The 23,249-nt window shown below is 40.1% G+C and overlaps 1 protein-coding gene across 7 annotated transcripts; it reads right to left on the bottom strand.

Moving 5' to 3' along the window:
• LOC131251584 (polyadenylation and cleavage factor homolog 4) lies at positions 1–23,249 on the bottom strand. 7 transcript variants are annotated; one of them, XR_009173977.1, is made up of 8 exons: positions 22,386–23,249; positions 11,552–11,653; positions 10,516–10,776; positions 4,705–4,830; positions 3,661–4,242; positions 1,374–3,440; positions 453–556; positions 1–256 (listed from the first exon to the last, which is right to left on the bottom strand). XR_009173977.1 is itself a non-coding variant. In XM_058252399.1 (8 exons), exons 1-7 carry the CDS (start codon positions 22,764–22,766, stop codon positions 1,377–1,379), a joined length of 3,441 nt encoding a protein of 1,146 aa, XP_058108382.1. In that variant the 5' UTR covers positions 22,767–23,249; the 3' UTR covers positions 1–556; positions 1,374–1,376. The 7 variants fall into 7 exon arrangements, 3 of the variants coding, with proteins under 3 accessions (XP_058108382.1, XP_058108345.1, XP_058108371.1); XR_009173978.1 differs by having other exon boundaries at positions 1–170; XR_009173982.1 differs by having other exon boundaries at positions 500–556.

Below are 23,249 nucleotides of genomic sequence, written 5' to 3'. Positions count from 1 at the left end.
GAGTCCAGAAATTCTTTTTTTATTATCTTCACAGCAATGTTTGCTCCAAAATGCATGCATATAGAAACAGCTAAAACATGAACACACTCATGAATTCTTGCTAGTATTAACAATACAGTAAGGTCATGGTTTACCCTGGAGTGTATATGCACCCGAAGACAGAGCAGGCCCTGCAATAGACATGAACGGCAAGGGGCATTCTTCAGTCGCTAGCACCAGATACCAGAATTAACGACAACCCACTTCACCAAGGCAACTAAAACAAAACATAAGCAACAAGATGCAGACCACATTAGATGAAAAGCCAAAAAAAAAAAAAAAAGCCAAAATAGAGCAACAGAGATGTGGATATATTTCTTTAAAAAATGATTATAGTAGACAAAAATCAGTGAGAGATTGGCTCCACATTTTCAGGCACAAGCCAAATAGCATGGACAGTATGCATACATAACCTGTTGGAATAAACCTGATTGGTGGCGTCTGATTTTTACGCATGGACCTGCATTACAAACAATGCTGCGCAATTTCCCTTTGGAATATCATCCATCTACACATCCTGTAAAAACCACCCGAATAAATAAATAAATGCCCAAACATCTAGTAACTTGTTTCTATAGCATAAGAAATAGAATTTTCAGATTCTAAACACTGGAGTTCTGTTATATGTCCAAGATTCAGAATCTGGTATGCAGGTTAATGGCAAATGTTCCAGTTTCATACTGTGAGAGATCTAGCATCTTGGTCTAGTGTAATTAGTGGTGATTATGGAAATAGAGCTTTGTGTAGGACGTCAACGGGAAGGGCTCAGGCCAGGTATGGGTAAGCCTGGTCATGGGCCTGAAATCAGGCAAGTGCTTGGGCCAAGCACTGATAGAGACTGCCAACCCGATCCTAACCCATTTGTTAATCGAACCCTAGATTTAGGCCCCAGCCAGGACCAACACATGCATTTTACAGCAGAAGCCTGGCACATGTCAGATCAAGGCCAGTAGGCCTTTAGGCCTGCTTGGGCCATTGACAACCCTAGTTCTGGGTCTTAGGATTGTTGTTAGGGCAAACCTCAGCTCTTCTTTACCAGAAACAGGACCATGAAGAGGCAGGAAAAGGTGATGTAAACATCTTCACAATCCCAACTGTCCAGATATCACAAATTCCAAAGTGGACAGGATGCACTATAAAAGGACTTGTTCAATTGTGTAAAAAAGATTGCAGGTTTTGCTGCAAAATTAGGAGTTATTTGGCTTTCCCAATTTTGCTCGCATTTTGGGCATCTATTTGTGGTTGTCACAGCCACAGACAGCTAAAACATTGCACTTAGAAGAAAGAACCAGAACCATTGTGAAAGAAAGTCAATTTAGAGAATACTGCTGTACCAGTTAAACAGGCCCGGCCATGTCCAAATCACCAGTTGAACTTCTTGACATACAGTTAGCATGCACAATAGGGCCCCCTGCAGCACTCTCATCAGTGTGTCCTGCATCGCCTTTCCCGTCCAGTATGGTCAAATACAATGCTCCCTTGTACATCCATTCATCTCTTTCACAACTGTAGAAATCCTCAAATGGCTCTCCACACAATGCACAAATAACCTGGCTTTCATCTGCAGGGACCATTGGTTCACAGTTCTCCTCTGTCGTGGCCACCACTTCTTCCATGGAAACGGTAGGCATAGGTCCATATGACGGCCCCAAGTTCCCAGAAACCCAGTCACTTGAACTCGCATACCATTTCCGAGAAACACTCTTGCAACTGCTCAACTCATGCTTCATTGAAGCATGCCAGTCCAAATGGCTAGCAAACTGTTCTTCAAATTTTAGTCGAAGGCCGCATATGCTGCATTGATGTGGAAGATCATCAAAGAGGGCATCAATAACTAATGGATGTGATTCCCGGATTATTTCTGGTTTAAACTCAGTGCCTATCACATCCTTTGTCTTTACTGTTGTTGATTCAGACAAGGAAGTCCCTTTTGCAGCAGATTCTCGAAAAGATGCTTCCATTGCAGAAGGGGAAGGTAGGAATGAGGAAGGTGAACTTGAAGAAACAGGCACGGAGGCACTGGTGGTGGTGACTGTGCTCTGATTCTGGAGTTGGATGGGTGTCTGATGTGTGGTGATGGCTGGCAATTCTTTTGGTGGTTCTGATATCAATCCTTTTGCAACTAATGAGCTCAAAAGACTAGTGAGGGGATTCGAAGCAGTACTAGCTAGGTTTGACATCTGCAATGAGGTAGCTACATGCGATGAGGGAGGTGGCGGGCCAGGCGGCAGGGGAGGCAGGACTAGCCTGGGAGGATGTGCCGCCGAAGCTGATATGTCACCATGGGAAGTTGGGCCTGGTATAGAAGCAGGTGTGACTGTGGGCAAGGAAGGTGTTGTCAGCTGTACTGGAGGAGGTCCACTTGGTAGAGGAGGCTGAGTATTCAAATTAGATGGCGTTGATGAGGTTGGATAACTCAGGCTTGGAAAACTATTGCTTCCGGAGTTGTTAGAGACCAGTCCACTTTTCATAAGGGCCATCAATAAACTACCCGCACTAGATTGTCCCAAGATATCTGTAGGATTATTCGACTGGCCAGACCTTAGGTTCCCTGTTGTTTGGGTAGCACCGATGATGGGTGATTGAGCTGATGGCTTCTGGGTTTGACCAGATGGTTGGGATTGCGTCGGTTGCAGTGATATTTCTGGCTGTGGCTGCTGCAAGAGGGGTAGATGATGCCTTAGCTGATCAAACAGTGCTAACGAATGCAATGGATTCTGCAAATGCTGAGGAGTGGACTGTGAAGAGGGCAACTGTAAATTGCGCAACATGCTCGAGTGAATGTGATTTTGAGGCACATCAGCAGAAGACCCTTGAGCAATTTTAATGTGTGGTACTTGGTTTGGCTGTCCTGCAAGCTGAGAAGATCTTTCACCTGGTTGAGGTAACGACTGAGCTGGTGGGTGATTGTGGTCACCTAAACCTTGGGAATGTTGATGCCGATGGAGTGCTGATGATGAAGGTGAGAGGGAACGTCGGTGTCCAGATGATGGTGCAGATGGTGATGCAGGTCTAAGAGGCTGTGACTGTTGGTGCCCACGCATTCCACTTGATCTTGAAATCACATTGGCCAGAGATCCAAAGCTTGAAGGAGCAACAGATGGCCCGATATGCGATTTAAGTCCTGTTCTAGCCAAAGAAGAAGTCGGAATCATCGATAAGGTGTGACTTGGAGAAGTAGAATGACCATCAGATTGACCTGCAATTGTTGAAGCTATGCTGGTGGGATTCAAACCATCCACAGGATGTGGGTCTTGTGATGGCCATATAGATGGTGTCTGGTGCCCAAATGCAGTCTGTCCTCCATGTTCTTTGGAAAGTGAATCTTTGGAAGTTTCTTTATTAATCCTGGACCCCATATCTGGTTGGACACAAGGTTGTGTAAATTGATCTTCAGCCTCCTGCAAAAAGGATATGAAAATATATAGGAATAATAAAACTGATGGTGCAGCAGTACATTCTGAATGATCATTAGCAGAAATCAAAGAGGAAGCATGCAAATCCCACCCATGCATACACGTATATATATATATATATATATATATATATATATATATATATGCACAAGCATCTGCAAGAGAAAATCTAAAACGATTCAAGACATTTGGAGAAGAATAGTACTCTTCGCAATGGAACTCTCTCTCCACCTCCGGAAGGCTTCTCCACTTCAGAAGCATTGAGCGTAGCCCACCGAGTATCAAGGAGTTCAGTCTCCAAAGGCATCCATTTGCCTCTTTGCGAGCTTACCGGCTTCTGCACAACACCATGAGTCCAACCATCTTTTTTTGAGTTTTCAGTCCCCCCATGATCTGTCAATCTGGAGTTCATATCCTCCCACATGTACTCTTCTTCCTCAGAGTTCTTCCAGTTCCCCATTGCCCCTCTGCTGCTTCTCGTTGCCACGTTATGTGGTGGATGAATCTGATTAAGAACTTGCACAGATCTGGATGCTTGGTAAGTTCCATATGCACTTGGAATATCAGAACTGTTCGTTTCACCAGCTGTCATGTCTGCATCACTGCTACCAGTTCCATACCAAGGGTTATCCCGTTTTCTTCCTGCAACCCTATCATTAGTTTTTCCAGCTGCCAGGTCTGAGCAACGTGGAAGATCAGAAACAAATTCATAATCTCCATATCCTGCACCTGGGTTCTTCTCATGGGCAGGATCATTCAATTGTTCTCTTTGAGGATGCTGAATATTCTGCAAAATGTGCCATGATTAGATAGAAGGGGTGCTAAGAACATGGTGTGCCGTAAAGGCCGTTACGTAAAGGTAACGGTGGCAACTGTTACACGTTATGGGGTCGTAAAGGTTGTAATGGCCGTTACGGATAAAATGACCCATCAAGGCCGTTACAGCCCCCGTAACGACCCGTTACGTCCCCCATAAAGGCTGTAATGGCCCCTTAACGGCCCGTTACGGGGCCGATACAGGCCGTTAAGGGGCCAATACAGGTTTTTCAGGTTTTTTTTCAGAGAGAGAGAGACCGTAAGAGCGTAACACCCGTATCGTAAAGGTAACAATGGTGGCCGTTACGGCCACCATTACCGTTACGGAATACCTTGGCTAAGAAATACAACAGCCTCTCTGTAGTTGATATTTGAAAAGGCCAAATTCTGAAAGAGGAATCAAATAAAGTAATTAGGCAAGGAAATTGCATACATGCAACTTAGCAGGCAGATCCACCCATGGTCTTGAACTACTGACAACAGATGTTCTGTCAGGCCTCTCAACATCCTCAGATGAGGTAACTGTACCCTCAGTGTTGTCACTGCTTGCTCCCTTTGACTTCATATAAACCAAAAGAACAGTAAATAAAACACACTAAAATGTGGAATGCCAGAGCAGCTTCCCTGGTAGATTGAATAAATATAGTAAATTTACTGAAATGAATTTAACATATGGGCCATGCTGAAGTCAAACCTTATTGTCATGCAAATTCCTAATGAGGATATTTAAATATGTATCAAGTGTTATCCAATATATGTTTAGTGAGGAAGTATAGGCATGACGGTAATATGATAAATGGCAACGAGCAAAGCCACAAACTCTTCAGATAGGAAGAGTATATAATTAAGGCAAATTTAACATATTTTGATAGGAAGTCCTACATACGCAGATTCATCATAAATTTATTTAGTTATTTATTCTTTCAATTCTTTTCTTTTGTTCTTATTATTATTATTATTTTTGGGTATAAACCCACCTACCTTTTTAGTGCAAATGGCCCCATGTATGCAGTTCCCATATTTGTAAATACCCTCATACTTTTTGCAACATTAGACAAACAGCCACATTCCATTATTTTTTTAGTTTAACTCAGGTAGTTGAAAGAGGAAATGGCTATTTTACCCCTCACTCTAATGCCCTCTCTAAATTCGATCTACCCCCCCTCCCCCCAGGGTTTTCGGGCAAGGAAGATAGGACATTTTCGCCTTCTGTCTTTTTTCTTTTTCTTTTTTTGAATAGTAAGTAATGACATCACTATTTCCGTTAGAGAGAAGAAAAAGAAGGGTACGCCGAGGCTTAGTTTGCATATATGAGGAAAGGGATTGCTTTTTTCCTTTTGGTGTTCCCACTACTTGGGGCACCAAAGATGAAAACCTAATTTTATTCCATACATAGATGAAGTTGACAATTCTTCTGAAACCAAATGATTGAGAATCAGTGACTTAAATACTTGATGATTGCAGAAATCTCTACTTTTTCAATCTGCAACCTGAAGAAATAAATTAGATCCAAAACTGATACACAAGAGAAGTGTCGATGGTAACAAAGAAGAAATTCTAGCTCGTAATCTCATACTTATCCAATCTGTTAGCCTTCTTTATGTTGACTATGACCCATTTTTGCCTTTTCATAACTGTTCATTTGTGGTTGCTAATCAAAGGGCTAGGATCATCCAATGTTGTCAAATCGCATAAAATTGCATAAGCCATCAGCATCGCATAAGCGATCACTCAAGCCAATGGCTTTTTTTTTTTTTTTTCTTTTTCTTTTTGAAAATTTACAAAAAAAATAGAAAAAAAAAGGGTAAAAAATAGAAAAAATTAAGAAAAACTGTATAATTGCTACAAGTGATTGCATTGGGTTTATTTACCTATTTCATTGTAGTTCGACTATTAAGCCATCTATATGCCGAGTTATATTATATTATATAATATAATATATTATATTATGTGTGGTTTTTTTTTTTTTTTTGTGCAAATTTGTTATTCCTAAATTTGCAGATGTGTATTTTAGCATTTCCTAAAGTTTCACTGAAAAATTCTGCCGTTTTCCCATGTTTCCCTAATATTTCCCCACATTTCCGATTATCAGCGATATCGATATTGTTTTCATATCCCTAGCCAGCAAAACTTGTAGCAATACCGATACTTCGAACACTGGTTTCATGCAATGGCATCAATTTAATTGTTCAGTAAAATTATTAATGTCTGATTACTGGTGGAGATTATTTGCCCATGAGTTTCAACATTATTTACGGGAGTAGGATGAAAGGATTCAATCCACATTATTCTCCTACACTACACAACAATGTGGACTGGCCGAAAGGAAGAACCAACATTTTCTGGAGGTTATGAGGGTGTTACTGATTGATAAAAATGTGCCCAGAATTCCAGATCTTTTTGGCCTGAAGCTCTACTCGCAGTATGTCTTCTTATCAATTGTATGTTTAATTATATTTTGCTTGATAAATCTCCTTTTAACATTCTCCATCAAAGTTTGATCTATTTCTACTAATGCTACATGTGTTTGTGTGCGTATTTTATTAGGTCCTAAAAAAAAGTTCGATGATAGGCCAATAAAGAGTATATTTCTTGATTACTCCAAAATACCAAGACTGGGTAGAAATGTTGTGATCTTAGAACTGTTAAGTCTATTAGGTATGTCTCCAAGGATGCTTTCGATGAAGAAGTTCCATTTTTTTCTAATGAGGGAAGAGAATATAAACCTAAACATAGTCAGAAGGAACCAATAATGCAAGAAACTCAACTTTCCAATCTTTTCTCCTTCTGTTTGTGGTCTCCAAGACACGAAAGACTACATAAATACCATTGAAAGAGCAAGTTCCCAAGGAACTCATCACTAATGAAGAGAAGAAAAAGAGATATCTGTCATTGTATCTCGGGTCCTCTGACCATGTGCTTTTACTACATTCTGATCATGTCACTAGTTTTTTTCCGCCTCTTTAATGCTCAACTAGGTCTTCCAATTGTTATTAGAAAGGCTACTCATTCTTGTCCAATTAACAGTTTTGTCTCATATCAGGTCCTATCTTCATATAAATCTTTTGTTTCAATTCTTGATCTACACATATTTCTTCATGAAAACCTGAGTAGAGAAAAGCCATGGCCTGAGGAAATGACAGCCCTACAAAACAACAATACATTGGAACTCGCACATCATCCTGAAGGGAAGAGACTAGCAAGATGATTCGCACTATTAAATATATAGTAGATGGGGTGATTGACAGATATAAGGTTCGCTTTGTTGTTTGCAGGTTTATCCAAAACTATGGTATTGATTACCGAAAGGCATTCACACCTGTGGCTATGATCCATTCAGGTGATTTTCTCCATTGCAGCTAAGAAGTAATGGGCTCTTCATTAATTTGATGTCAAAAATGCACTTCTATATAGTGAGTTGCAAGAAGACATTTAGCGCCTGGTAGACACCTAAAAATGAGTTAATCTCATTCTAGTTAATCGTAATTATGTATTAAAGATCATACTTCTTTTTTGTAAGGATTAAAAATAATCTTGATACCAACAATCATGATCTCTAAGACATAATTATGATTAACTAAAATGCTATGAACTCGTTTTTAGTTATCTACTAAACAAGCCCTTATGCTTGTTCCTCCAAGTTTCCATCTTCAGGGGAAGGCAAAGTTTGCTGGATGAAAAAGGCAACTACATGGCCTGAACAGGCTCATGGGCTTGGTTTGATGCTTCAACAAAGCTGCAATTAGTACTGATTTTTCTTGGTGCCATTCTAATCATTCCACATTAGTTATGCAAAGAAGTTAAATTTTTTCCATTTTCATGAATGTTGGTGATATAATTGTTATGGTTAATGCTGAAGAGTCAATAATTGAAGGTAATAAGTTTTGGACAAATGTTTGCCCCCAGGAACTTGGATGCACTATGATATTTCTTGGATTTTGAAGTGGCAAAGTCAAAAAGAGGGATGTATATCTCTCAGCACAAATATACCCCCGTCCCCAGATTTAATGTCACACAAGACAAGTTTCTTAGGTGCCAAACCAGTTGATTGCACTACATAAGTAAATTATAAGTTAACTCCAAGTGAGGGAGAGGCTGTTATGACCTGTGACTGCTTATCAAAGATCGGTCAGTAACCTAATTTACCTGACAATTACCTTTCTCGATCTACCTAATGTTGCAGGAGTTGTCAGTTAACTGATGCATGCGCTTCATCCCTTTGTTATGGAGCGTTGTTCATCATATTCTTCGATATTCAAAAGTTCCTCCTCGTCTTGGTATGCATCTTGGTATTCTCAATGATTTCTCATGACCATCTTTCTTACTGGCACATACTCTGATGATGATTAGGTTGGCTCAGTTAATGATCAATAATTGACATCTGGTTACTGCACTTCCGTTGGCAGGAACTTGGTTACTTGAAAAGGTAAGAAGCAGTTTGTTGTGGCCAATTCAAGTGCTGACGTAGAGTACTAGGCCACATGATACATGCTAGCTTATTTGGCTTCGGTCATTGCTGAGTGCTAACAAAGAGTGGTTTCGAATATTCTTCCACATTACCTTGTTTGGTAATAATCAAGCAGCTATCCATATTGGTCCTAGTCCAGAATTTCATCAAAGAATGAAACATGTTGAAGCAGAATATCATTTTGTATAGGAGAAAACTACCAATAATCAAGTAGCCGCTATGTGACAGTAATTGTGTGCATGGTGATGTTTTAGTTGGTTTTTAGTGCTTAAGGGCATTTCTGTCCTTTTATTTGTTTTTATTAAAAAAGTTGTGATTGAGGCCATTAGACCCTAATGACTTCTTCTCCCTTTTACTAGTTTTTCCCTCCCTCTTTTCTCTTTTCTATTCCCCATTCTTCCTCACTCCTTTGTCTTTCTACTAAATGATCTTGTTTTTAACACTAAGAGACAAACAAGTCATTGGATTTACTGGAAATAGACGCCCCAATAAGAATACTGCGTTTAATAAATACATTGTGTCTGTGCGTGCATGATATATATATATATATATATATATATATATATATATATATATAGAGAGAGAGAGAGAGAGAGAGAGAGAGAGAGAGAGAGAGAGAGAGAGGAATGCTCACCTACGCACTATGTCTCACAAGAACTAGTGGGAACTTTAACTCATCACACGTGATGTCGGCCCAAAATCTGACTTATCCTCTCTAGAAGGGTTCACATGATCTATCTAGAACTAAACAAATGTACCTATTCATCTTTCTACACAAGATGTGCATATCTGCCCTTCAAAGAAGAGCGTAGCTTTGTGATATCTATTGATGTGCTGAAGGTTAAGATAAAATCAGTTATCTACGCTTAAGTGGAACTGGCACCCTTTCAGTTTTTTCAACCTTGCTGTGGATGGGGCATTCATGGTATTTCTAGGACAGGGGGTGGTGGAGAAGCTACAAGAGATGATAAAGGCCAATTCGCTTTAGCATATAATTCATTTTATAGGATTTATTCTAATGTTGTTGTCGAACTCAAAGCTTTGGATGGCCTTTGGTTATGCAAGCAATATGTCTTTTTCAAAATCCTAGTAGAACGTCACTCAAAAACGATGGTAGAAATGTCAAGGCAGGTTAACTTGAAAATGCAATGCGTAGTATATGAAGATGATAATTCAAGAGATGATTCATCAAATGGGAGCTGTGATTTCTCATGTGTAAAGGAAAGAAAATTTTGTGGCTCACGCATTTGCAAACAATGCTTGTGATTTTGAACAGTATAATGCGCGAGCAGATCAGATTTACCTTTGAAAGTTAGAATGACTTTCTTTGATAGGTCTGGAATTCCTAATATCTGATGTAAATGATTTAGTTTTCTGAGGGTTTTGGTTTGGTCCAGCCCTATCTATTCTTCTTCCTCTTCTTCTTCTTCTTCTTCTTTTGAATTATTCAGATCGATGAAGTCTAGGTGGTACCACCCACTTTCACGAAAAATAAAATAAAATTGCTTAACAAGAAAATATACAGTATTGGCATTTGAGACTCGAAAAACTTGATGAGAAAGATTTTCAGTGGAGTTTTCAGGTTTTAGAACTATGATATATAAAGATTGCAGGATGGCACTTTTCAGAAAATTTCCACTAATGATCACAATACAACCAGCAGGAAGAAAGATGACAATTGCGTTAAACAATTCCAGCAGCACAAAGTAATCTTCAGTACAAAAGACAAACCAGGCAGTTCTGTACATTTTAAATTAAATCTAGTACTTCACTTACCCTGCTTGACTGCTGGAGTCGCTGTCTTGCCTCTAAATACTTGGGGTTTACATGGATACTGTGTGGTGGGCGTTGAGACTCAAAATCAGGCCTAGATGTTGTGGTTCCAGAAGATGAACCATTGATGGTGGCTGTGAAGCCAAGTTCTTTCTCAATGATCTGAAGTGTAGTAGGGTGGAAAACCCCTTTCCAAGTCCCAAAAAGATGTCGCATAGCGGGATGTATCGAAGAATCAACCTCTCTATAGGCTTTGCAGAATACCTAAAACATAAAGGAAGTTGACAAATGATTGTAAGAAACTAACGAGCATTACAAACATAAGCAGCAGTTACAAATTCTAGAGGGTAGGGAGATGAAAACTCTTAAGAGGAAGGGATCAGACAAAGCCTAGTCATGAACATGAAATATAAGTAAGTAGCCTTTTGGTAACATAGCTGATTTTTATTTTTTTCTTTTCCGCTTCTACTACCGGCATTCTGTACATTGCTCAAAGTTTGCGCAGTTTTGTTCAGGCTTTCACTTTGTGCACAAGGGGGCCATGGTTCATTTATCAACACTGTTGACATCGTAACCCCATACTAGATGGCGCATGCACCAAAAATCTCCCAAATGGAAAAGAATCCTAATCCTTCAATAGGCAGCCAACATTTATGAATCGGAATTAACACAGAAAAGGCCTAACATTCTACAGCAGGATTTTTGAATCTGGGGGGTTTTGGGACATGAGCCACCATATATGAGGCCCATCGTATGACTGGTTTCGATCACAAAATCACGGGCCACAATTGTACAAAATGAAAACCTGAATATTCTGTACAAACTCTCAGTCTGAGCATTCTATGGCACAGTACCTCATGCAGAATTACATTGTAAAGTCTGGCTTTAACATAATTCTCTCCTAAAGTTTATGGAAAGGACACAACACACAGGGAACACAAGCGAATAACATAGAAGACATGAATTTCCAAAATGTAAAAGTTATCAAAATCCCCTTGCCATGTTGTGTCAAGCTGATAGATAGACAAAAGAATCTGACCTCTGGAAGCTTAGCGGCAAAATATTTGATGTAATCTCTTCCAATATTCTTAACGATACTATCTAGAAGATAGAGAGAGGGCAGCTTTTGATCCCTAGGAACCTGCACATGAACTGTAAGATCAGATTAAAGACACCACAATTAAATTCTGCTCCTAACAACAACGACGAGAGACGACATACCCACAAACAACAGATTCTTGTGAAGAAACATGTGATATAATATAATTATTATTAAACTTCAGCTCACAGAGTTTTAATAGTGAAGGAGACAGGTAACATGAATAGATCAGAATGAAGGATACACACACTAATGCTCAAATGAGAGAACAAAAAACAGTCCCAGAACCAGGATTCAGCCTCTAACAAATACATATCCATGCAAAATGAAGAAAAATAACCCAAAAATAAAAATATAAAAAATGACAGGTGAGAACACAAAAGAAAATAACCTCTGTCATCACAGGGACCATGTAACCGTACCAACAAGCTTCTGTTTTTTTTTTTTGAAAAGTCACGGAACTTATATTAAAAGGCAAAAAGAGAATACAGAGAGAGCATGGCAGCAGAGAAAGCGGACCAAGCTAAGCTCCAATAAAAAGAAACTTACATCCCTTAAGATTATCCACATTAGCAGCCCATTCTATGATTAACTGTTTAACTCTTAAGGACTATAGACTCCGCCGAGTTGGAGGTATCATTGAAACATCTCCCATTCCTTCCTTCCTACATAGACCACCACACCACTAGAAGGGGCTAGTCTCCATAACGCCGTCCTATATTTACCCATTCTAACCCCATGCCATGCCTTAAGAAGCCGACTTGCTGTATCAGGGTGAGACCACCTAATACCGAAGGGTTTCAAAATGTCTGGCCAGATTTGGTTGATAAAGGAGCAATGAATAAAGAGATGATCCACTGATTCTTCATCTGCCATGCAACATAGGCATACATTTGTAATGATCATCCCCCTTTTCCCAAGATGATCAACCGTGAGGACTTTCTTCTTTCCAACCAACCATCCAAAGGCTACAATCTTTGGAGGGGCTGGGTATCTCTAAACCTGATTTGTCAATGGCTCTTCTTTGGGGGAGGGATTGCTGGCCATTTAGTTATATAATGACTTCACCGAGAAATTGCTGGATTTATCAAGTCTCCATCTTAACCTATCTTCGCTAGACTGATCTGGCTTGCTCTTGTAAATGCGATCCAGGAGTGCTATGTACTCGTCGATCTCCCAATCTTGAAGATTTCTTCTGCACATCGGATTCCACTCGACTTTGCTCCCGAGAACAGTGTCGCACCTATCATCTGTAATAGCCTGATTTGGGGCGAGAAGGAAGATATTTGGGAAATCCACTTTCAAAGCTGAATGTCCCACCCAGATGTCTTCCCAAACCGAATGTTGTCTCCCTTATCCAGATCAAACCCAATACCTTTTGGAACTTCCTTTTTTATTGATAGCACTCCTCTCCAACGAGCCGATGCCCTGTAGATTGAAGAGACCTTGGTCCACCAACCTCCATCCGAGCTCCCATATTTACTCTTGACTATCGTATTCCAGAGACTCCCATTTTCCATCCCTAGCCTCCAAATCCACTTCCCTAAAAGAGCCCAATTCATGGTCTTAAGATCTTTTACACCTGCTCCGCCTTCTTGATAATGCTTGCAAACCTCCTTCCATTCAACCAAGTGGAATTTCTTCTTTTCTTCCTTCCCATGCCATAAGAAATCACGTCTTAGCTTTTCTAACTTTGCCACAATCGAAGCTGGGCATTTGAATAAAAACATTTAGTATAACAGAAGATTTGAAAGTGCCGCCTTAATGATAGTTAAGCGACCGCCCAAAGATAAGAATTTGCATTTCCATCTAGCAAGATACGACTCGAATCTGTCTATGACTTTGTCCCATAATGATTTTGGGGGTTTCCCAATACACAAAGGAAGGCCCACGAATGTTGTTGGAAAGCAACATAGAGAACAATCAAAGTATTCAGCAAATTTGCTTGTTTCTTCTATCTCCATATTCACCCCAAACATCTTTGACTTTGCCATATTAACCTTTAGGCCCGAGACAGCCTCAAAACACAAAACACCAAATCGTTGTTCGCAAGTTGCTCACCTTATTCTGATCGGCTACACTGAACAACAACGTATCATCTGCAAACTGGATATGAGAAATCGGGTTGTCCATTCCTTCCACTCTAATTCCATTTATAATTCCTTCCTCTTGACCTTTCTTCAACATTCTGGAAAGAACCTCTACTACTATTAGGAAAATGAATGGAGACAAGGAATCACCCTGACGCAAACCCCTAGAGCTTTTGAAAAAGCCTTTAGGGGAACCATTAAGAAGAATAGAGAAATGGGCCGATCCCACACATTCTCCCATCCATCCTCTCCATTTGTCTCTGAAGCCCATCCAAAGAAGCATATATTAGAGAAAGTCTCAATCAACATGATCATAAGCCTTTTTTAAGTCGAGCTTGCATAAAAAACCCTTTGAACTAGATTTGTGACTGGAGTCCAAGCATTCATACGCGATGAGGGCACTGTCGATAATTTGTCTTCCTAGAATGAACGCACTTTAATTTCCAGAGATGATCTTCTGAAGCACTTCTTTTAACCGAGACGCCAATACTCTGGCCAAAATCTTATAGGGACCTCCAATTAAGCTTATCGGTCTATAATCTTTAAAAGTTTCTGCACCCGGATGCTTTGGGATTAACGCTATGAACGAAGCCCTAAGATCTTTTGAAAGCCTTCCTCTATCGTAGAATTCATTAAAGAAGTCCATTATATTCACCTGTAAGAGTTCCCAGAATATTTGGAAGAACGCTATCAGAAACCCATCTGGCCAGGGCGCCTTATCTCCTCCCAGATCATCCACCGCTTCCTTTGCCTCTTCCAACGTAAAAGGGGACTGAATGGCTATAACATCTATTTCAGGTAGCCTCTCGATAGGCAGTTGGTCCAGCTTTGGTCTTTCCCGTCCTTCAGCTCGTAAGAGATTGGTAAAAAAGCTGATAGCTTCTTTCGAGATTGAATCTTTATCTTTAATTCGGATATCATTCACCACAATGCTACTAATATTGTTGTACCTCACACGCGCACTGGCTATATTGTGGAAAAACTGTGTTTTTATCGCCTTCCCTGACCCACTTGACACACGATCTTTGTCTCCAAGAGATTTTGTCTTCTAGAATCTTCGTTGAATGCTTTTGGATAAGCTCGATTCTTCTAATCTTCTTTTCAATTGACGTCGAACCACCTTCCGCTTCCGTATCTATCTTTTGTAGCTCCTCTAAAATTGTGTTTGTTTCCATCTCCCTGTTATGCATCTCTGCTGCTTTCCATTGCCTTATCTTACCCTTTAGAAGTCTCAACTTACAACTCAGCCTGTAACCAGCAAAACCTTCCACTTTGAACCCCTCCCACCACTCTTTAATTGACTGATGGAATCCTTCAATTTTCAACCAGGAGATTTCAAACCTGAAAGGCTTCGGGCCCCAATTGAGATCATCTACTACTAAAATCAGAGGGTTGTGGTCTGACGTTGTCCTAAGGAGGGCTGACTGAGAGACCAGGGGGAATGATTGAATCCAATCGATGAATACTAGAAATCTGTCCAGCCTTGAAAATGTCAGATTGGCTCGCCTGTTAGTCCAGGTAAATCTAGACCCAAGCAACGAAAGGTCCACTAATTCCTGTAAACCACATTGGTGTTGTGACCTTTCCTCCTTGGGATTTTTCTTCCGCACATCTGGTTATATTGAAATCACCACTGATACATCGGGGCCCATTAAACAGCTTCCTTGCTGAATTCAGCTCCTCCCATAAATCGATTCTGCTTGCTTCTTGATTGGGACCATAAACTGATGTGATAAGGAAGTGAAAATCAGAAGATATACCTTTCAAAACTACCGAAACTGAGAACTCACCATTCCAGCTATTCTCCAGAGACCATTTTGACGACTTCCAAGCCACTAAGATTCCTCCCGCACTACCCTTAGAATCTAGACCTGCCCATTTTGCATCCTTTTCCTTCCAGAGGGTTCCCAGCAGTTTGTTGTTGAAGTTTTGAACTTTGGTTTCATATAAACAGATCACATCTGATTTGCTTCTATCGCAACTCTTTTATAAGCCTTCTCTTCTGCTTGGACCCCACACCTCTAACGTTCCAGGATAAGATCTTCATTTTGGAACTGAACTGCCCCGTAATCCTTTCTTCCCTGCACCCTTATTAAACCCTGTAGGCGAATTGGGGCTTGATAATAGCCTTTGAAGCTCCCTGTTACTGGTCGCTATTGAGGGATGTTTTCTACATTGGAAAAATAAATGAAAGGGAACTTTTGGAAGAAGGAAAATTATAGGAACTAATATTCCTTGCTTTGAGTCACAGATGATCACTTTCTTTAAGAGAACAATTGCTCCATCTACACTTGAACTGTAAATAGTAAATGGTTTTGGGCAATTCTGCCTCCAGATACACCAAAGATGAATGTGTTGCATATTAACTTCACGTCATTGAAGGCAACCCAAAACACTTTGAGATGGATGTGCTAAAATGATGCAAAAATTTGACCAGGATTTCTTACTCTCAAAGTTTCCTTTCTGCTCCGAGTATTTCCTATTATCAACTCTTCTAACACTCATATAGAATGCCACTCTCAGAGACTAGAGTATTGTTATGCATGGTCCCAATTTCAAGAGTCAAGAAGGATGTTTCACTCTCCAGAATGAGTTTTTGTTGATATTTTCTTATTTACAAGGAATTGTCTTTTGGCGACACCATTTTGTCTTAAGAGAGACACACTAAAGGTATCTTTTCATTGGTGGCCAACACCATTTTTCATGGACTCACACCATATCACCCCCTTTGAATTTTACAACTTTTTTTTCTTTCCCTTCATGTTTCCAATTGTCCAACTTAATTTAGAGATGACTACCACGTCTCCACATAGCACCCAACTGCTAGTAACCAAGTGCCTTGTAAGCAACTACATGAAACCAACCACTAGTAGCTAAGTGGCATACACAAGGTATTCAAAATCGGTTACGTAACGGCCGTTACATAACAGTAATGGTCATAACCGTTACGCATTATGGGGTCAAAACGGCCGTTACATTAAAAAACAGGCCATAAAGGCCCTGTAACGGTCTCGTAGCGGCCCCATAACAGCCTATAACAGTGCCCCATAACGGTCTTGTAACAGTTTTTTTCCAAAAATAAAAAACGATCGTAACGGCCCTAACTTCCCACATCATAATGGTAACGGCGGTGGCGGTTACGGCCACCGTTACCGTTTTGGAACACCTTGGGCACACATCGACACATGCCCAAACGTTGCACACATGTTATCCACATGTGTGGTCCTATACTCAAGGTGCATGCCATGTGGCACATGTTGTCCACCCGTGCACCACGGCACGTAGTCAAAGCTATCAAAACAGTTAAGTTTTGAGACTTAAAACTTATGGAAGGCAAGTAATCTGACCATTAAGGCAACTGTTCAATAAAAATCAATTTTTTATATATATAAAGTGATATAGTTTATAGAATGTTCTGAAAGTTTTTTTTTTTTTTTTTTTTTTAGAAAATCTTTCAGATTTACAACAAGATGCTGTAGTTCCTGCTAAATGCATCAATACACACTCTTCGCATGCAACTCATATAATAAATCGTTATATTTTTCTGGTTTCTTAGAAAAGTGCAAAAATGTGAAACTTTATAAATAAATTAGAATATATATATATATATATATATATATATATATATATATATATATATATATATAAGTTGGTCATTTCCATCAATATGCATCAAGAGAAATAATACACATCATAATATTGTGAACTTAGAACATGTATACTAATAAAGGGTTGTTTGTTTTTTCATTTACACATATAATTACCGGTAAATAGATATGATTATTTATCCATGTAATTACAGCATCAGTCTTGAGGTTGACGTTGATAGTGAGCTTGTTTGTAAAGATTTACACTCCGGAACATTTAATTCGTACAATTTCCACATATAAAAATTGTGGGGCCCACCATGATGTTTGTATCTTATCCACGTCATCCATTTGCTCTGCAGGTATGAGCCCAAAAATGAGGCAGATCTGAAGCTCAAGTGGACCACACCATAGGAAATGGAGGGAATTGAATGCCTAGCGTTGAAAACTTCTTGAAGGCCACAGAAGTTTTGGATCAAGCTGATATTTGTGTATACCCTTCATGCATGTTAGTGTGATCTTATGAACAGATTGGATGATAGATACACATTCCTGTGGGCCCTATGAAAGTTTCAATTTTGAATGGTGGACATCATTAACCCCTTTGTTTACTGTGGTGTGGTCCACTTGATCTTCTGATCTGCCTCATTTTTGGGCCCATGCCCTATAATGAGATGTTAAAATAGATGGACGGCATAGATCACATACATACATCACTGTGGGACCCACGAATTTTGACAGTACCGAAGCCCTGTTCCATTTCATGATTCATGGTGCTGTTTTCGAAGCGTAATTACTGAAGTATTTCCCTCTTAAACAAACACCCCTCAAAAGTAATTATTAACTATTTACTCCTATTGACATATGTAATTGAAAAAACAAACACCTCCTAAGTGTGAATGTGTCATAATAAAATTCAAATCACTTAAGCCATTGCCTATTTACATCTTTGAATATAATTTCCAAAGCAAACAAAATGTTCAAAAGTATCCCCTTAGCATCATCTTTAACAAAATGTACTTTTGAGCTATATTATCGAGTGATGCATTCCCTCCCTCCCTCCTGAGCAATATTCTCAGTGTGATACATCTCACGTTATCGTCATATGCATCGCACCCTTGGGATATGGAAAAGCCAATGTGGGAAAATTATAGAACTACAAAGCATGTTGATTGTGTGTATTTTAAAAACAATTTGAATGAGAACGCGAATATTGACTGCATTGTTTGAAGTGATTGTCATTTAGAATATGCATTATTTTCTTTCTTGACTGCATTTTATGTACATTTCCTAGCACGAATTTTATTTAGAACTGATTGTAAAAAAATTTAGGCATGTAAAAAACTTGAGAGACAGCAGCAGCGCACTAAACACAGTCATTGTGTGGACTCCAACATGGACCAATGCCTTGCTACTGAAGCAAGTGCAATAGGGATGAAAGTCCGACCATAATTTTAGGGCAGCTGTGATGAATTTGATAGAAGACTATAGACGAAAGGTTACATGTCCCCTTGATGACGATCTTTGCAAGAATCAATTATCAATGTTGCAGAAACAATTTCACATGGTGAATGATTTATTAATTCTAGTGGCTTCGGTAGGGACTCCAATTACAGATCAGTGCCTAGCTACTAGAGCAAGTCCAGTTGGGACGAAAATCCCACCATACTTTTAGGGTTGCTTACTTGCTTTGATGAATTCCGTGGCGAAGGGTATAGAAGAAAAGTTGTACTTGTATCTCTCTTAGATGTGAACATTGCAAGAATCACTTATGAAATTTGAGGGTTGCTTTGATGAATTCCATAGTGACGGGTATAGAAGGTTGTATGTCCCTTGGATGTGAACCATTGCAAGAATCACTTATGAACATGCCAGAAACAATTTCACTTGCTGAACAATTTGTTAAATTCCAGTAGCTTCGATAGGGATAAACAAAGTATGGCTACAAAACCCGAAGCCTAAGATGATACGTGAGCGTCAAGGTGAATTAAAACAACAGCTTTATTTCACATGAATTGATAACCTTTATAAACTACCATTGAAGAGTATCTCATATCTAAACTCCTTTTGCTTTCCATGGAAGCACCCCAACGCCAATACAATTACAAAAAAGGCAGTGTGCCACTCTTCTCTTCTTCTTCTTTTTTTTCTTTTTTTATTTTTATTTTTTTGGTGAAAGATGACAAATTTTATTAAAGCCAAAAGCGAAGCAAAAAAACAGTAAACAAAAGAGGCGCTGACATAGTGACTCAATTATGCCCCGAGGAACTCCATATTACAACCCCCAAGTTTGTAGACAAAAGAAGCACATTTGATAATCATCAATCTAATTCTTTGGGAGATGGCTTCCACCGATTTCTTGGCATTGTTGAAGCACCTCGCATTTCTTTCTTCCCACACCACCCACCATATAGCAAGTAAAGACATTCTCCAAAGCGCCTCCTTCCTTGGATGACCAAAGCAAACGTCGTAACAAGCAAACAAACACTAATCTACCGAAATTGGATGGCTCCACAAGATTTGAAAACAACCCAAAATACCAACCCAAATCAGCCCCATGAAGGGACAATGCAGAAAGAGATGATCAACCGACTCTTCATTCTGCATACACATGATACATATATTTGAAATTATCATCCCTCTTTTCCTCAGACAATCCACAGTGAAAACTTTCTTCCTACCAACTAGCCACACGAAAGCTGCTATCTTAAGGGGAGGGAAATAAGACCACACAAATCGAGTGCTCCATACCTCTCTTTGTTGATCAACACCACATAAAAGAGAGTAGAAAGGTTTAACCAAAAAACTCCCGGACCCATCAACTCTCCACACCATCTTGTCTGCTTCAAACTCAACCATAGCAAAGAGGTAAATGTGTTCCAAGAGGTTGACATACTCTTCCACTTCCTCACCTCGAAGCAGATGCCTACACAGTGGCTCCCACACTACCAACCTTCCTATTTGAGAGAAACAGTTAGCCACATGAACGGAAGGATCCAGCGCCAAACTAAAGATAGAAGGGTATGAATCTTTAAGTGCAGAAGAGCCCATCCAAGCATCTTCCCATAATCTGATATTTTCTTCATTAACCATGGAGAACCCCACTCCTTGCAAGAATGTTGCCTTCACAGAACAAACTCCTTTTTATAAGGTCGTTACTCTATAGAGAGACGAATCTCTAGTCTCTATAAGGTCGTTACACTATAGAGAGACGAATCTCTAGTCCCCCAATCCACAGTTGAGAAATCATACTTGCTTTTGAGGACCTCTTTCCAAAGGAAGCCCCATCCTCCTTGCCAAGGAACCAAAGCCATTTGCCAAGTAACGTGATATTCATTATTTAGAGATCCTTTATCCCCACACCTCCCTCTTCAAAGGTTTTGCAAACCTCGTTCCAACTAAGGAGATGGAGTCTCTTCTCTTGGCTTAGTGGTAGACATTGTGTCTCATATCTGAGGTCAAGGGTTCGAGAACCCATGCATGCGTGGGGTGGTAGAATGTGTGTGTTTCTCGCCTTCCAAAAAAAAAAAAAAACTAAGGAGATGAAACCTTTTCTCATCTTCCACTCCTTAGCAAAGGAAATCCCATCTGTCCCCAATAACCTCCATACTATTTGCATCATACGACAATGAATTTTGCGTTCAGTATTTCCCTTAAGCTCAAGCATTAAAGGGGAGTGATCCTTCACATGTGAGAACTTCGACTCCCGCAGCTCTCAAGGTACCAAGAAGATTGTGTCTCCCATGTTGACAGTAATCCAGAAATTGGATCGACTGGTCAGTTCAATAGACAGATACATCAACAGGGAATCCAAACTGGTAGGTAATGTGGAGTTGAAGAATCCGACAACCATTGAAAATACCATGATATGGAAGGCTACCAACTATCTTGTGAAATGGTCGAATTTAGCAAGGCTCTTCCTTAAAATTTGGCCTAGGTTAAAACATAAATGGCTGGAGAAGACAATTCCCACCTAAAAGTCTTTTAGACCCTATTTTTGGACTCGTTATGATGATGTGTGTTTAGACCTGAAATGGTAGCCTCTAATAATTGCTTGCTTAAAACTTTTTTTTTTTTGGATCATGTCTGTTTAAACTTAAAATAAGTTAGCTAAACTCAGTATTAATTTGCTTGTGATTAATATTACTAGTTTGTCATTATCCACAAGTGACTTCAACTGCAGTGGCCCGAGATTCCCCAGCATATATAGGTCATGAAAAAGTTAACAGCTATAGGGGTAATTGTCACAGAGCATTCGGCACATTTGATGCAATGAAAGATACTTTCATGAAGTTTCAGGAAAAAGCATGAAAGTCAAGGGAAGAATGCTACGAATAGATGAATAATTTTACTGGGAATTGTCAAAGGGTATTTGGCACATCAGGATGTAGCGAATGAAGCTCTAGTGAAGTTCAGGAAGGGAAAAAAAAAAAAATGAAATTAAACATTGACTATGGTGTCAAACAATCTCCTATACAAAGAGCATGCATGTCATGACCCAAGGCACTCGAATTTAATTTACTTTCAAGTCTACAGTTGTCAATGTTAAAACCCCAGTAAGTATAGCTATCAATGCATTGATATTCCAATCCGTGACTGATGCAGAGTACAAAATCGAAGCAACTCCTCCATAGCACATGGGGCATACAAACGCACCAATCCAGAGAGTAGAAACTGTGGGCCTGCACTGAGAAGGGAGTAAAGCCTGAAAATTTCCATGACTGAACCATCTTGGCTGTCTGATTTCACCTTTGAATTCGAATTACTGACCCCACTTTCCTCTTAACCGTCCATTGATGGCAACCAACTGAACGGTTACAATGGAGTACCAACAAGGTAAAGAAAAACAAAAATCAAAACGTTACATTCACTGTTCACAGACAGATTGAACCATATATGTTTATAACTGGGAATCATATAACTATCAAGACAAGAACGTTCTTTTTCTTCTTCCTCAAAGCCAAAGGAAATTTTTAAATCAGATATTCCAATTTCTTCTTTTTTTTTTAAATATAAAAGAATCACTATCACATTGAATTGCACAAAGGGAGGCACAAATCAAAGAATTTTGGGAAATTTTTGAAAGAAGAATTTCACCTCAAGGATGTTGGCGCAGACAGCGGCAGAGATCCCTTTCGCAGCAGGGAGATTCTCCCCAGCGATGATCGTGAGGTTGGTTATTATCGGCTTCGAGTTGAAAGTCAGCTCTGCAAGGGCTGTCTTGTACTGTCCTACGATCTCCTGCTGCTGCAGATGCTGCAGCGGCTGCTGTTGCTGCTGAGGATGATAGGCTTCAAGGGCTGGATCTTCGCGTCCGTTATCCCTATCCCTTGGGCGGAAACTGCCACGCGTGATGGGCACTTTCTGAGGAAACGGACGGCTGCGATCGACGATGGCACCGCTCGGTAGGGCATCTTCCGCCAGTCTTTGCTTTTTCAGGCCTGGTTCTCTCGATCGGCGAGAGCTTTCCATCTCCATCTTCACAGCGATAGAACAGGAGAGAGAGAGAGAGAGAGAGAGAGAGAGAGAGAGAGAGAATATGAAACCCTAAGATTGATATTTACGCATTACAGAGAAATTGGAAACCCAAAGCGGAGAGAGAGAGAGAGAGAGAGAGAGAGAGAGAGAGAGGGCTGGTCTTGTAATTTCGAGAGGAGACGAGGGTGGTTTTGAACGGGGAGTTACACGATGCATCTGAATCGAGAGGCAAACGGCGGAGGAGCCCTGCTCGGGTGGCAGCGAGGACCAGGAAATAAGACCGGCTGGTCATTGGTGGGCCACACGTATTCATCAAATATCCCCCGTCGGTTCTTCATCCAGCCGTCCATCCCACCTATGGCTCTATTGCGCCACAGCATACACGGCCGACTAACATTATGAACACCCCGATCGAAACATGCGAGTGAAGTTCTCTCTTTCTGAATCGAGCCTGAGCATTTCTCCCTCTTTTGACCCGCAAAC

The sequence above is a fragment of the Magnolia sinica genome, chromosome 1 (genome assembly GCF_029962835.1).
Source record: "Magnolia sinica isolate HGM2019 chromosome 1, MsV1, whole genome shotgun sequence".
NCBI lineage: Eukaryota > Viridiplantae > Streptophyta > Magnoliopsida > Magnoliales > Magnoliaceae > Magnolia > Magnolia sinica.
The sequence above is the reverse complement of the archived record's forward strand: the minus strand, read 5'-3'. Positions and strand labels throughout refer to the sequence as shown.